This window comes from Bos taurus, chromosome 7, assembly GCF_002263795.3.
Source record: "Bos taurus isolate L1 Dominette 01449 registration number 42190680 breed Hereford chromosome 7, ARS-UCD2.0, whole genome shotgun sequence".
NCBI lineage: Eukaryota > Metazoa > Chordata > Mammalia > Artiodactyla > Bovidae > Bos > Bos taurus.
In genome coordinates, this window is record NC_037334.1 from 4009738 (window position 1) to 4025261 (window position 15524).

General features: G+C 52.0%; 2 protein-coding genes across 5 annotated transcripts in view; one reads left to right on the plus strand and one right to left on the minus strand.

Annotated features, from left to right (window-relative positions):
• The first annotated feature begins 1292 nt into the window (after positions 1–1292).
• Positions 1293–12514, plus strand: HAPLN4 (hyaluronan and proteoglycan link protein 4). 2 transcript variants are annotated; one of them, XR_009495131.1, is made up of 6 exons: positions 1293–1440; positions 2427–2544; positions 2846–3208; positions 4755–5087; positions 5472–7469; positions 12285–12514. XR_009495131.1 is itself a non-coding variant. In XM_002688535.7 (5 exons), exons 1-5 carry the CDS (start codon positions 1438–1440, stop codon positions 5861–5863), a joined length of 1209 nt encoding a protein of 402 aa, XP_002688581.3. In that variant the 5' UTR covers positions 1293–1437; the 3' UTR covers positions 5864–8011. The 2 variants fall into 2 exon arrangements, 1 of the variants encoding a protein (XP_002688581.3); XM_002688535.7 differs by lacking the exon at positions 12285–12514 and having other exon boundaries at positions 5472–8011.
• Positions 11362–15524, minus strand: part of NCAN (neurocan) — a 30495-nt gene continuing 26332 nt past the window's right edge. For all 3 annotated transcript variants that reach the window (XM_005208460.5, XM_059888207.1, NM_001193082.1), the window contains 3 exons: positions 14970–15114; positions 13980–14162; positions 11362–13726 (listed from right to left, as the gene is read on the minus strand). In XM_005208460.5, coding sequence (XP_005208517.1) covers positions 13581–13726; positions 13980–14162; positions 14970–15114 — 474 coding nt within the window. In that variant the 3' untranslated portion in view covers positions 11362–13580. The remainder of the gene's footprint in view (positions 13727–13979; positions 14163–14969; positions 15115–15524) is intronic.

Here is a 15524-nt window from a genome sequence, read left to right on the forward strand (position 1 = left end):
TTGATGAAAGTGAAAGAGGAGAGTGAAAAGTTGGCTTAAAACTCAACATTCAGAAAACTAAAATCATGGCATCCGGTCCCATCACTTCATGGCAAAGAAATGGGAAAACAATGGAAAGAGTGAGAGACTTTATTTTCTTGGGCTCCAAGATCACTGCAGATGGTGACTGCAGCTGTGAAGTTAAAAGACGCTTGCTCCTTGCAAGAAAAGCTATGACCAATCTAGACAGCATATTCAAAAGCAGAGACATTAGTTTGCCAACAAAGGTCCATCTAGTCAAAGCTATGGTTTTTCCAGTAGTCATGTATGGATGTGAGAGTTGAACTATAAGGAAAGCTGAGCACCAAAGAACTGATGCTTTTGAACTGTGGTGTTGGAGAAGACTCTTGAGTCCCTTGGACTGCAAGGAGATCAAACAAGTCAATCCTAAAGGAAATCAGTCCTGAATATTCATTGGAAGCTGAAGCTCTAATACTTTGGCCACCTGATACGAAGAGCTCATTGCAAAAGACCCTGATGCTGGGAAAGATAGAAGGCAGGAGGAGAAGGGGACAATAGAGGATGAGATGGTTGGATGGCATCACTGACTCGATGGACACAAGTTGAGTAAGCTCCAGGAGTTGCTGATGGACAGGGAAGCCTGGCGTGCTGCTGTCCATGGGGTCACAAAGAGTTGGACATGACCGAGTGACTGAACTGATAGTATGTCTAGCCACTAGATCGTCACCAAAGACCCAGAACTCCATTATCTTAGATGTGGAAACTGAGGCATTGAGTGAGGGGCGGAGTCAGATTTGAGCTGTTGCTGCAGGTCCCCTCTGCAGGGTGTGTGACTGTTGTGGGGTCCCCATCCCAGAGGGAGCATCTTTGGCTGCTGGAGCCCTGGACCCTTTGATGGCAACCCACTCCAGTATTCTTGCCTGGAGAATCCCATGGACAGAGGAGCCTGGTGGGCTGTAGTCCATGGGGTCACACAGAGTCGGATATGACTGGAGCGACTTAGCACACACACCGTGACAGGTGGGAAAATGGAGACCTGCAAGCCCTCTCCCAGGTTACTCAGCCCTTCTGCCCACATGAGGCATCATGAGTGCCACCCCACCTCCATTTAAAAGATAGTTGAACTGAGACCCAGAAAATTTCCTCTACTGGCCCAGGTCAGTCCCAGGCTGGGACCTGGCCTGGTAGCCACTGTTCAGGGCGCCCTTCCTCCATCTGTGCCCATCACCACCTCTCCCCAGAGCAGGTGCCACCATGTCCCCTTTAACACCCCCCCCCCCCCCCCGCCCGTCTGCCTGCCTCCTTCCCTCCCTGCTCCCCTTGCAGGCAGACGCCAGGATTGCGCTGTCTGCTGGGATCTGTCCAGTCTTTCCCGGGTGTGCAGGGGAACGCAGTCCCAGCGCTTGGGGGCCGTTGGGCGAGGGCCGCACCGGCAGGATGGTGAGTGAGATCATGGGTTCTGTAGGTCCTTCTCTGAGATTCTGTGTCTCTGTATCTACATCCTTCAGTGTTTCCCTCCTTAGCCCTTCTCCCCCTCCCGCCTCTCCCACCTCTCTCTCTCAGCTTCTTGTATCTCTTTCTCTCCCACTCTTCCCATCTCTGCCTGTCCTTTTCTTGTTCTTCTAGGGCTCTCCCTACTTTTCTCTTTCCTCCTCCCCCGCCACCCCGGTCCCTTTTCTCTCCCTCTCTCTCAGACTCTGTCTCTCCCTCTACACCCATGTCTCCCTCTTCTTTCTTTCCCTCTTGCTCTCTCTCTTTTCTCTCTCAGTCTGTCTCTCCTTCTCTCTCTCCGTCTTTCCTTATCTATTCTGTGTCTCCCTCTGGCACTCTCTTTTCTATCTCTCTCCCTTTGTAACTCTGCTTCTCCATCTTTCCCTCCTCTAGCCTCTCTTTCCTTCTGTCTCCATCTCTCCCTGCTTTTCTCTGTGTCTCAGTCTCTTTTCCTATTCTCGCCTTCTTTCTGTGTCTCTTGCTCTCTCCGCTTCTACCACCCCCTCGCCCCCCACCCCCACCTGCACGGGTTTGCTGCAGTCTCCTGGCGTACAGATAACCTTGCCGCTGCCGCTGCTCCAGCTCCTCTGCCCCTCCTCCCTCCTCCCCAATCTCTGGCCTGGGCCGGGGAGAGAGAGAGAGGGAAGGGGGCGGGGCTCAGGGTCTCCGGTTCGCGGGGGCAGGCGGGTTGGCCACGCAGAACTAAGGGAGAGTGAGTCCAGAGGCGTGAGCTTTGCGCAAAGGCAAGGGTCGTGAGGTCCCAAGAGAGTGGGGGTGAGGGGAGAGTCCGCTAGCCTTCTCCTTGGGACCCTGGCTGGTTGGGGACCTGGGCGTGTAAGAAGTCCTCGCTGCGAGAAAGGAAGGCCAGGGGGCAGGGGGCTAGTCTTCTGAAAGGGCAGAGTAAGGAGGCTGGACTGAGCGCTGGGTGCCCCCAGGTGTGTGCTCGGGCGGCCCTCGGTCCCGGCGCGCTTTGGGCAGCTGCGTGGGGAGTCCTGCTGCTCACCGCCGCGGCGGAGGCGCAGCGCGGCCGGAAGAAGGTCGTGCACGTGCTGGGTGAGTCAGGGCCGTAGAAGCGGATCTTGCCCCGCCGAGGCCGTGGGCAAATAGGATCGCCCGAGTGCGCGGAGCGGAAAAGAGGGAGGGTGCTGGGCGGTCCTGATGGCCACAGTCCCCACCCAGCTCCTCCCGCTCTGAGTCCCCGCCCCCTCCCTAATTTCCTCCTGGAGTCCCTTTACCTTTCTGATCTCCTGACTCTCACCCAACTTTTCTTCCTACACCCCCTTCCCTGGGCCCCGCTCCCCAGGTGCTCCTGCCCCGCCCCTAGGGCTTCTTAACCCTCTTTGGTCGTCCGCAGAGGGGGAGTCGGGCTCGGTGGTGGTGCAGACAGCGCCGGGACAGGTGGTCAGCCACCGGGGTGGCACCATCGTCTTGCCCTGCCGCTACCACTACGAGGCAGCCACCCATGGCCACGACGGCGTCCGCCTCAAGTGGACCAAGGTGGTGGACCCGCTGGCCTTTGCCGATGTCTTCGTGGCGCTGGGCCCTCAGCATCGAGCGTTTGGCAGCTACCGCGGGCGGGCTGAGCTGCAGGGCGATGGGCCCGGGGACGCCTCCCTGGTTCTCCGAAACGTCACGCTACAGGACTACGGGCGCTATGAATGCGAGGTCACTAACGAGCTGGAGGATGACACGGGCATGGTCAAGCTGGACCTGGAAGGTGACCAGACTGTGTGGGCAGGACGAGTCACGTTTCTAAGGGAGGAGAGAGGATATTGCAAGGACAGAAACCAAGTCAAGTTCGCCTGAAGGGATTTAGCAGCTCAGTGGGGTAGCTGCTAAATTTGGGGTGATTTTGCGCCTCAGGGATATCAGCAACGTCTAGAAGCAGGTTATGGTGGTATATAGCGGGGAGAGGCCAGGGATGCTGTGAAACATCCCACAAAACACAGGCAATTCGCCCAAGCAAAGAATAATCCAATCCAAAACGTCAATAGCGAAGAGGTTGGGAAACCCTGCGGTAGAATTCAGGCACAGGGAGATCCAGGCACTCCATTTCAGGAGTCCTTCCCTCACCTCTGCTTCCCTCGGTGGGCTTTCCTTGGACAAGTTTCCCGGGTGGAAACAAAAAGTAGTGCCAGGCTTCCACCCTCCCAGCTTGGCAATCGATTTCCTTTAAGTGTTACCTAGAGTCCCAGAGTTGTCCCTCATTGGCCCAGATTGTGTCATGTGCCTATCCACGAGCCAATCACTGTGCCTGGGAGATGGGTTGCTCTGATTGGCTGACCGTGGAGCTGCGAGGTGGCGTTTCTATTTGAAGAATTCCCTTCCATTTGGTTGCTTTCCTCACTCCACCTTGAAAGACTCTAGGAGAGATTTCTTAGCCCTCACTTGCTGAACTTCCCAACAAGAGTGAATAACAACAATAACAAAAGCAGCTCTCCTTTATTGGGTGTTTTCTATGTGCCAAGAGCTTGGTTGAAGAGCTCTCTGGAGTCTCTCATTTAATTTTCCCAAACCCCCTGAGTAAGACGCTATTACTAGCAGATGGGCAACTGGCTCAGAGAGGTTAGAGCCTTGACCAGGACACGTGCCATTGAGTGGCAGAGCCAAGACTCAAACTCCAGTCTCAGGCTTCAGCTCTTCTCTCTGGTTCCTGTTTGATCCTTCCTGCAACTGCTGCGAGATGCATCTGCACCCACAAAGTCCTCCCCCTAAACACAGACACACAGAAAGCTAGTGAACTGAGTTGACTGTGATTCTGATGAGGGAGGAGTTTACGAACAGAAGTTAGATGGGAAACCAATGGGAATTGTCCTGGGTAATCCTGGAGACCAAAGAGCTCTTTGTCTAGGATCAAATATTCATGGGGTCCTAGCGTGAGGGAGTCAGCTCGGTGGACTCAGAACTTGACCAGAAGGCAGGTCCCAATGCTGTAAGAATGTCAGAAGCACATAGAACTAAAGGAAGCAGGGATGTGGGAGCTGGGTTTTGAACGACGAATAGGAGTTCTACAAGTGGATAGATGGAAAGAACACAAAGGTCTCCAGGCGTGGAAAGGAGGTGGACACGATTAAGTGTGTCAAAGAGTCAAGTGAATCCCAAGTTTAAGGCAAAGGAAGTATGAGGGATATGAGCTGGGGAAAGGCTGGTCAGGTCTGACGCCAGAGTGAGGGATGGACTGAAAGGTGGCACCCCTGATGTCGGGTAGGTTGATGCGAGTTGGGGTGGGGGGGCTCCGAGTTGACCCTTGTGTACCCTCTCAGGTGTAGTCTTCCCTTACCACCCTCGTGGAGGCCGCTACAAGCTGACCTTCGCCGAGGCTCAACGCGCGTGCGCTGAGCAGGACGGCATCTTGGCGTCTGCTGAGCAGCTGCACGCAGCCTGGCGCGACGGTCTGGACTGGTGCAACGCGGGCTGGCTGCGCGACGGCTCGGTGCAGTACCCGGTGAGCCAGCCCCGGGAGCCCTGCGGCGGCCTGGGCGGAGCCGGGAGCGCCGGGGCTGGCGGCGGAGCCTCAGGAGGTGTGCGCAACTACGGCTACCGCCACAACGCAGAAGAACGTTACGATGCCTTCTGCTTCACATCCAACCTCCCGGGTGCGTAGGCCCCACCCCTGGGAGGAAGGTCCTGCCCACCGCTGGCCCGGGCCCCGCCCCACCCATGAGACCCCACCCCCACCCCCAGGCCTGTCTCAAGATTCTTTCCCACTGGGCCCAGTTTTCTCTCCTCGCCTTTCCTCTCCACACCTGTCCTCGGATGTCCGGACCCGGAGGTCCCTAGTATAGTCAAGGCGCGGCAATCAAACAAAGCCTGGCACCAGCACTTCTCTAGCCGAGGCCGTGGTCCCGGGCTGCAGGGGAGCGGGTGAAGTTTCTGAATCCTGAGGCTGTTTCCTGGGCGGCAGGCGAGAGGGAGTCCTGAAATCCGAGGAGGCGCAGCCCCAAGAGCAGCCCTAATCACTCCTACCCACCCCTCTGCAGGGCGCGTGTTCTTCCTGAAGCCACTGAGGCCGGTGCCTTTCTCCGGAGCGGCGCGCGCCTGCGCAGCGCGCGGCGCCGCCGTAGCCAAGGTGGGGCAGCTCTTCGCCGCGTGGAAGCTGCAGCTGCTGGACCGCTGCACCGCAGGCTGGCTGGCGGACGGGAGCGCACGCTACCCCATCGTGAATCCGCGCGCGCGCTGCGGCGGCCGCCGGCCGGGTGTACGCAGCCTCGGCTTTCCAGACGCCTCGCGCCGCCTCTTCGGCGTCTACTGCTACCGAGCGCCTGGCGCGCCGGACCCCGCCCCTGGCGGCTGGGGCTGGGGCTGGGCTGGAGGCGGCGGGTGGGCCGGAGGCTCGCGAGACCCCGCCGCGTGGACCCCACTGCGCGTCTAGGCCTGGGCCGTGGACCGCGGGGGCGCTTGGCGGCTGGCCGAGTGCCCTGTGGCGTGGACTGACCGCACACTGGAGACTGGCTATGCTCTTTGCGGTGCCCTGCAAGTTAACCAGACCTCCTGCGGTCCTTAACCCCTGGCCACACCCTCTGAGGTCCCCAGAGTCTGGCCAATTCTCGGAGCCAAGTCCCTTGGAGTGCCCTGGAGATCGACCAAGCCCTACCTTTTCTGAACGGTGAATTGGGTCTCCTCTCCCAACTTTCCCCAGGAGATGAGGCACACCCTCTGAGAATCCCTGGAGCCCAGCAGACTCTGAGGTCTCCTGAACACTGGACACGTCTCCGGTAATCTTCCGGAATTTACCCCATGGTCGCCTGGAGGCTGGACCCCCGGGATTATCTGGAGACTGGCCACACGTCCTATGCATCTGCCCGAAGACTGTAGACTGGTCCCTTAAGGCCACCTGGACACTGAGCCCTCCTACCCACCATCCGTAGAGAAACCAGAAACCTCTGAGTTCGTCAGTTGACCACACGGCCATGGTCACATGAACACTGTGGGCTCCTGTCCTATTCCCTAGGGTAACCTGGAGATTGGTTACTCCCATTCTCTCCCTTTCTCCCACGAGTCCCCCAAAGTTTCCAGAATAACAGGTCATGTCTCCAGGTCACTGTGGAGAACAATCCCTCCCCTTCAGTTTCAGGGGCTACCACCCTTGTCTTTCACTGTTAATACAGGTTGACACGCCCCAGCTGGCTCGCATGACGGGATGCCTGTGGCGCATCCCTCAGATTCTCTCTGAGGGAATAAGTCTGCCTTCACCTGATGGCCCCTTTCCTAGCTGTCACCTAAGAGACCATCTCCCGGGCCCAGGGACCCATAAAATCCATGTCATTTGCTATGGAGACAAATTGCCCCACTTCCCATTGTTACCAAGGCGACCAGCCCAGCTTCCACTGTCACCTAGAGTCACACAGCCCTTCCTTCACCAGTCACACCCATGGAGTTAGTGCCGCCCTCCTCCAGCTGTAACCATGGATACCACACGTTTCCCATCTTACCCGCCTTCACCCCAGGGACCTACAGCTTCACTCCCACTGTCCTCACCCTGACCAACAGCCAAGGAGACCACCCTCTCCTCTAACTGTCCTGAGAGTGACCCAACGTTCGGTTCTCCAGCTCTCACCATGGAAACAGGCTGCTCCTTTCTGCGGGCGCCCCAGCTCCCTGCTTCTCTCCAAGCTCCGCCCCCAAGCGGCTTGGACCCAGCAGCTGTTGCCATGGAGACTAAACTCCGGTATCTGAGATAACAGAACACCTGTCCCCTTAGGCTTTCTCTTGTAGGTAGGGCCCGTCCCTCCACATTGTCACCATAGAGGCTGTCAGCGTCATCTCCATGACAACTGACTTCCCAGTCCTCAGGAACTTCTTACCATGGGCCGAACTTGCTCCATAGGGCTTAACGGCTGCCCCTTCACCAGATGGGCCCAGCTCCAGGCGGACTTCCGGAGCTGCTGGATACCCTCCGTTTGCACGCTAACTACATCTCAGACAACAGCTGTGCACGAGATAACCTTGCAACACTCGGATGAGCAAATGAGACCCTGGTGCGCCCCAACCCTTTGTGCTATGCAAGCGCGAGGCTCCTCTTTTCCTCTCTGAGACCACATCCCCATTCTCCCTGAGGTCCTCTTTCCTTTTCTACCCTCCCTACCCCCACATTTCCCTTCTTAGAGATCCGAGAGAGGTGGAATTGTCTGTAGACCTCAAAATCCACTCTGAACTCCAGGTTCTAAGGGGCAGTTTGTATTAACAAGTCAGGACCCAGTCAAACTCCCCAGTGTTAATAGCTTGCTCAGGGAGACTGTCCATGAACGAGGCCCCCCCAGCTGTTGGAGACCCCAGTTTCGAAATCTTGCCTGGAGTAGCACTGGGGTCCTTCCTGGAGCCCTCTTATTGCCACATCCATCTCCAGGAGACTTGTGTGTGGGTTTGGGGACCAGGTGTGCCTGAGTTTGAATTCTGCCTCTGTGACCAAGTGATGAAACCCCTGATCTTGTTTCCTCCTCTGTACCAGGGCTGCTTTTAAGGTCCCAGTGAGTGCAAAGTGTTAACAGCAGAGGCTCAATAAATCTTTTCTTTTTTTTTTTTTTTTTTTGATGAGTGAAAAAATGAGGCAGTTGGTGGGTAGTTACTTCAAAAATGCACATTGGTAGACAAAATGTTTTTCAGCTGGGGTAGCAGGGGGGCTTGGTGATGATTTGGTTGGGAAACGTCTCTCATTCCTCAGGACCATTCATTCCCTCTCTCCAATCTCTCTTTCCTCTCCCTTCCCCCATCATGTTCTTCTCTCCCTTGAGCCACCTCCCATGGGTCTAGCCCGTCTCAGCCCTGTCCTAATTGGGTCACTAACCAACCCAGCGGTTCCTCTCAGTCCCTTGGAAACAAAGTGTGTGAAACTGGATGTTGACTTCCTGCATCAGGAAGGCATAGAAGTTGCAGGTTTTCCATGGGCTGAGGTGAAGGTGGGGGTCAGGGGAGTGTGGGCTAAGAAGTAGTGAAAAGTTTCTGGGATACGAAGAAAGGAGAAGAGAGAAAAAAAAAGTGTAAATGTCTGATGTGGCTGGAGAAGTGGGATGGTTGACTAACTGCTGGTGCTTCGATATCAGATGGGACAGAACTCCTAGAAATTCCAACCACTCATCTGAAGTCAGGGTCCAGCCTCCTGGTTAGAGAGCCTTGGGCTCCAACTGAGCCTTAGCTTCCTTGAATAGGAGAAAGGTAATGGGTCATTTTTCTGGAGATGAGTGCGTGAGATTTCTTTCATCCCTCCTTTTCCTTGCTGACATCCTCTCTCTCTTCCTTGGGGTCTGACATCTTGGTTGTGCCCTGGGTAACTAAGTTTTCCTTCTCTCATTCTGTGAGTCAGAGGGGCTGACTCCACTGGGCAATGAATACTGTGACTCACATTCCTGGGCGACCCTAATCGGTCCAGGGGTGGACATGGACCCAGGCAGACCAATGAGATTCAAGCCCTGGGATTTTGATGGACCAATAGGATCTAAGGAGCCCTCTTTCTGCTGGGTGTCTGCACTGTTGACGTGGAAGCCTCAAGAGCCTACCTGGAGTAGAGCCCCTCTGGAAGCTAGATATTCAGAAAAGCATCTCTCTCCTGTCTTCCAGCAGCCAGTGCACTTCTCAGAGACATCTAAAATTTCCTACATGTCCTTCGGAAGAGGTTTTGTATTCATTCAAGGAAACACGCATGTGTCATTTCCCTCCTCACTTTTACACGAATGAAAGCATGCAATGTAGACTCTACTTGTTTACTTATGTGTTTGGCTGTGCTGAGTCTTAGTTGTAGCACGTGGGGTCTTTGATCTTCATCGTGGCTTGCAGGATCTTTAGTTGTGGCATGTGGGATCTAGTTCCCTGACCAGGGATAAAGCCTTGACTCCTTGCATTGGAAGTGCAGAGTCTTAGCCACTGGGCCACCAGAGAAATCCCAATATATACTTTTTATGTTGTAAAATTTCACACAGTATGAAACTCACCATTGTAAACATTTTAAAGACTTCAATTTAGTGGCATTTGGTACATCCACAGTGTTGTGAGACTATCATCTCTATCATTTTCATCACCCCAAAGAAAATCCCATGCCCTTTAAGCAATCTCTCCATTTCTCCTTGCCCCCTCTCCCTGCTCTGACAACTGTTAATCTGCTTCCCATCTCTATGGATCTGCCTATTCTTGATATTTTATATAAGTGGAATCCTACAGCATGTGTTCCTTTCGTGTCTGGCTCCTTTCCGTATGATATTTATGGTTGAATATTCATATATATACATATCACACTTTGTTTATTCTTTTATTGGTTAATGGACATTTGGGTATTTTCCATCTCTATTGTGGATAACACTGCTACGAACATTTGTGTGCCATACATACTTTTAAAGTAACTCTATTTTTTACTTAATAATATATTTGGGGACTGGCTTCCTTCAGCTTGTAAAAAAAATCACACCCCCTCCCCTCTGCTGCCAGCATTCTTCTGAAGATTGGCACTGCTGTTTGGATACACCATAACTTCTGTAACCAGTCTCCCAATGGTGGCCATTTGCACATTTCCCATATTTTGTTGTTAGTAATAAGTACCACTGTCATCACACCAGTGTGTATAACTGGAGGATGATATCAGGAGTTGTTTGATCAAGGGGTCAAGATTTGCCGTTTTGATAGGATTTCCAACTATTCCTAGAGGTGAGGCCAATTTCTAGCCCATCACTAGATGTGGTTCTTCCCTGATAGCTCAGTTGGCAAAGAATCCACCTGCAATGCAGGGGATCCTGGTTCAGTTCCTGGGTGGGGAAGATTCCCTGGAGAAGGGAAAGGCTACCCACTCCAGTATTCTGTTCTGTAGAATTCCGTGGACTGTATTAGCCCATGGGGTTGCAAAAAGTCAGACTCAGCTGAGCGACTTCCACTGGTTTCACAATAGATGCGCTTGCATATTTCCATACACCTTCACCTGCATCATGTGTCATCACTTGTCACCTTGGACAGCTTATTAGGTGAAAAAGAATCTCTCTTTGTGGTTGTCACTTGAAATTCACTTGTTACGTGAAGCTGACCATCCTCCACTTTGACCTTAGCTGCAGGATTATGAGTAAATCATAAATCATTCTCAGTTCAAATACATTGTCGTCATTAAAATATGCAAAACCTTTCTCTTGTGAGATTTATTATTTCCCTTTATTTATATGTCCTAATTTGTATTTCTTGGCAATCTGAAAATTGTGTATTATTTTATCAAGCATATGTTGTAGTTTAACAGCCATCTTGTTTCCTTTGAGCTTTTTGTTCATATCCTTTGCCCATTTGGCTGTTGGATTATTGTTTTTTGGTTTTTTTTTCCTGTTGTGGACTGGTGGCTCAGTGGGTAAGAACCCACCTGCCAATGCCGGGGACACGGATTTAATTGTAGGAGCTCTTTAAGGCAACAAATTCCATTATCTCTGATTTGAAAATTGTTTCCAAGCTTGGCATTTGCCTTTTGATCTTGTTTATATTGCTTTTTGTCATTATTGCTTTCACAATAAAGCCCACACTCCTCACGAAGCCCATATTGCCCTGAGTGGCTCATCCGCTGCCTCTCTGACCTCGTGTCCCCCCACTGTCTACCTCGGTCACTCTCTTCCAGCCACTATGGACAATTTACTGTTTCTCAAATGAACCATGTTCCCTCTGCAAGGAGATTTTTCACTTCCACTCTTCCCTCTGCCTGAAACTCTCTTGCTTTCTTCCCTTCTTCATCTAGTTAACACTATTCTTCCTTTAGATTCTGTTCACCTCCTCCAGGAAGATTTCCCTGACCACCTCCCAGGCATCACGTCTGTTCTGTTCATCACTATCTCCCCAACATCCAACATAGGACATGGCTCATAATAGCTGCTCAGTAAGTCCTTGCTGAATGACTGAATGAAGGTGTCAAGAGGCAGGTTGAACTGTTAAAAAATTTTATTAAAATGTCCAAGAAGTACATTAATGTCCACAGTGTCAGATACCACAGACCCACGGAACACTGCAGCTGACAGCAAAACTGACGGAACCCAAAGCTGTTCACGCGCACACACACTCACGCGCATGCCACACGCGCGGCACACGCAGACACATGCACACCTCAGAGGGAAAGACCAAAAGACAAACCACCCACTTTAGAAAAGATCGAAGCCCCCTCCTGCCATGGAGCTGGGGTGTAGGCAGGGCAAGGGGCTGAAGGGGCCAAGGGCAAAGAGCATAAACCAAGACCCCTCAGAAAGGTTGCACCTCTAGAGTCCCCCACCACTCCAAACAAAGGGAGATTCTTTTGTGACATGGATGACTGAGATGTGTTATTATGTTTTTTAAACCAAGAGGAATTATCAAAGCTAGAAGGCAAACCTATATTCCTGGGCTTTCTCAACAAGAAGCGTAAGGTGAGATAGTGGGTAATGTCTACAGCAGGGAAGACTAAAGATCATGGTCAAGGGTGTGGGTCTAGTTTGGACTTCTCAATCTTTTCCTAAATCTTCCTGTGTGTTGAGCATAATTAAGTTTCAACTCCTTTCCCCACAATAGAGAGCAGGGTTTGGAAGCAGCCAGAGGCAGGGCCAAATCCTTATTCGTCTTGCAAGCCAGTGCCTTTTGCTTATCTGAGCCTCAGTTTTGCCTTGTATAAAGTGGGGAAAATAATGGTTCCTAAGTCACTGGGCTGTTGAGGAGATTCAAGGAGGCAGTGTGTAAGTCCTTAGCTGGTACCTAGTCCATAGCTGTCATCTATGATTATGACTTCCCTGGAGGGATATAGGCTCAGTCCATCCACTTCTTCCTCTACTGAACCCTTCCGTGGACCGTATATTTGCTTATTTTTCTTTCCTGCACAGGGCCATGCTCCACTGTGGTTTTTAACACTAATCCACAGATGTTACCCAAACTAGAGAGGCTGAGAGTGGACAAAGGACATGGAGGAAAAGCCATGGATCTTTCTTTGCCAGAGACCAGGACGCTGATCCCGAGATCTGGCTGGGGGAGACGTTTTACACGTTGTAGATTCTGGGGAGGAGGGCAAGGTGATTCCTTTACCACTTGAAAAATTAAAAGCCTAAAAGAAAAATGTGTGTGTGTGTGTATTTCAGTTTTAACACAGCACAACTCTCTACATTACCATAGGTAGATGTTACTACTTCAAGGGTTAAGCATTTCTAGTCCACCAGGTAGTGAATGGGCTGAGGGGAGGGATGGGACCCAGGGCAGGACCACTACCAAGGTCTGCTTGAGGGATGGATATGGGCACTGAGCTAGAAAACGTGGCACCTCCTTGGCCCACAAAGGAGGTTCTTTGTCTCCCTGAGAGATGGAGGGGGAGGAAATCTGGGCTTGTCCTCTCATCTGTGTGTGTGTGTTTGGGTGTGCATGAAATTCACCACACATGGAAAACCACCAAACCTCAGCACTGGACTAGACCTGGGAGAGCCAGCAACACAAATGTCCTTCCCTGTCCACAAATTTCTCCGACTATTCTGACCCCTAACCCTGAGGAGCATGGCGGGATGTTGTTCAAAAAAACATTCCTAGAATTCAGCACGTAGGAATTCCACACTCAGTTTATCCACCAAGACTAAGGACCAAGCTTGGGCGGAAGTCCAAGTTGAAGGAAGAGCAGTCGTCAAGTTCAAGCAATGCGTTTCCATGTAATATTCTACCCCCAAAGCCAGTGACCTTCACTAAAGGCTTCAGCCTGTGCCCGGGACATCTGACAGGTAGCTAATCTGGAATTCTGGCAGTCAACGCGATTCCTTAGTGCAAATCCAAACACACATTCTTGCACCCTTATCAAAGCCTTATTTTCACAACTGGCAGTGAGCCTTGCCAGCAAAAGACTAAACCACTGCAAAGACTGATCTCTGCCAATTGTGCTTCCCTCCACTGGGAGGTGCTCCCAGAGTTCAGCCTCACTAGAACTGGCTTTCCAGACACATGGCTGCACCCGCCAAGAGGACCTTGTGTATGTAAGAAGGAGGAGAGAGGAACTTTTTACAAGTGGGAATGTATGGTGGGGGGATGTGGTTTGGGGTTCAGGGGCTTCCGGACCCTCTTGTTTCTCTCTGGGCTCTGTCTCCCCAGGTGAAGGCTCCAAGGGAGGTGTGGGAAGGGGGTTGTGCTTTCTGATGCCTGGTTCTTCAACAGAAATTCCCTTCTTCCTTTTCCCAGTCCTCTGCTGGGTGCTTCTTGTGTTTTCTGCGCTCCTTGCGAGATTTGTGGTGGCGATGCTGGTGGTGATGCTGGTGGTGATGGTGGTGTCGCCGCATCCTATGGGACCTTCTGGCTGCAGGGAAGCAAGGGAGGACAGAAACGTGTCAAAAGCCGGTGAGAGGTGGGGGAGCCTGATGCAACAGGCCTCCTTGGAGGAGGGGGACATGGAGGGAACACCAGGTAGGCTGGTAAGTTCTCGATTATCGGCAAGGTCGTATTATCAGGCAGACAGCCAGTCAGATCAATGTGTATAGTCATGAGATGTTTAACTGGAGACTATATATAGCTGGAAACATGGGTTGGGATGTCTGGGGGAAGCCACTTACGTTTGGTGCAGATGATCTGGGGCCGGTCCCATTTGCCATTGCTCCGGCACCGGATGATGGCCACATGGTGCTGGGCAAATCCTTCATCACACTGGTAGCGTACTGTGGCATGGACATTATACTTGGCCTTGCGGGCACCAATGGGCGAGGCATTCTCCACCGCTGGAGGGGGACCACACAGCACTGGGGACAAAGGGACTTCCGTTAGAGAAGCGGACAGGACTAGCACCAAACTGGTTCCAACTCTTGTCGAGATGGACCCTCAACAGGTACCCCCTTCGCCCAGCTGTGACCTTGAAAGGCTAGAAGTGCATATGTCTGTCTCCTCCACCCAAACCAGGAGCCTCTGAGGGCCAGGGACCTCCTGGACCCATCTAACCCTTTAATACTCATGCATGATGCGAACAAAGGAAATGGGAGGCAAGAATAATCCGAGCAAATGAAGTGAAGAAAGGACATGAAAACCGGCAAAGAAACAGAAGCCAGAATGAAAAAAAGTGTAAGAGAAAGGTGGACATGAGAATATATATATATATATATATATATATATATATATATATATACACACACACACTTAATACGTAAAGAGCTCTTACAAATCAATAAGACCAATGAACCTATAGAAAATTACACAAAGGAGGTTAACTGGTAGGTCACAGGAAAAATACATGCAAAGAGCTTATCAACATATAAAGAGCTGGTTATTATCATCCTCAAACATACGCAAACTATGAAAACAATGATATACTGTTTTTTTCAGGACTTAGATGAACAAAGAGCAGAAAGTGTGAGAATACACAGAGTTGGAGAGAAAGTGTGAGAGTACACAGAGTTGGAGAGGTTGGGGGCGGAAAACGGGTGCTCTCACTCGTAAAGAGTGAAAACAGGGCTGGAGTGACGCCTATGCTTGTGAACTCAGACGAAACAATGGATGAGTGAGAGGCAGGAGGGAGAGCGGGGGAAGAGGGGTGGGAAGCAGCCGGAGCATACCTGTGCCCTTCTTACAGACGTAGGGGAGGTTGTAGTTGCAGGGAACGTCGTTCCAGCGCCCGCTCTCATGTGCAACCATCACCACACAGTCCTCCCCGCCCGCGAAGAAGTTGTCCGGCTGATTTTCCCGCCAGTTCTCAAATTGCTGTAAGAATGGGGAGCAGGGGGTGCTCAGGGGACCTGCATCCTGACCCAGACTCTGGCACTAGCACTCTGGGAGTCCCCTGGCCAGAGCACTCACATTCTTAGGGACTCAGGGTTCCCACCTCTACGATGAGCACTGGTGTAACTTCCCTGAGGGTGGCTGCCACTGCAGTCTGAGTCAACCCTCTTCTAGCTGGGAGGCTGTGGTGCCCTCCTCCCTGGTCCTCATGCCTTCTGTTTCACTCCCTGACAGTTTTCCACATGGGTCGCACATTGTTATATAAATAGTTGAACAAAAAGTGACTTCAAACTGGAAGTCCAGGAGGGCTTCCCTGAGGAGGCAATAGGAGAGCTGAAGACTCAAGCATAAGACTGATGCAGGCAGGGAATAGAGTTCTAAGCAGAGGGAAT

Excerpts from the sequence above, each read along its gene's own strand:
- HAPLN4 (XM_002688535.7), top strand. Across the intron at positions 2,545-2,845 it reads GAAGGTCGTGCACGTGCTGG|AGGGGGAGTCGGGCTCGGTG; the intron begins GTGAGTCAGGGC and ends GGTCGTCCGCAG. Across the intron at positions 3,209-4,754 it reads GGTCAAGCTGGACCTGGAAG|GTGTAGTCTTCCCTTACCAC; the intron begins GTGACCAGACTG and ends GTACCCTCTCAG.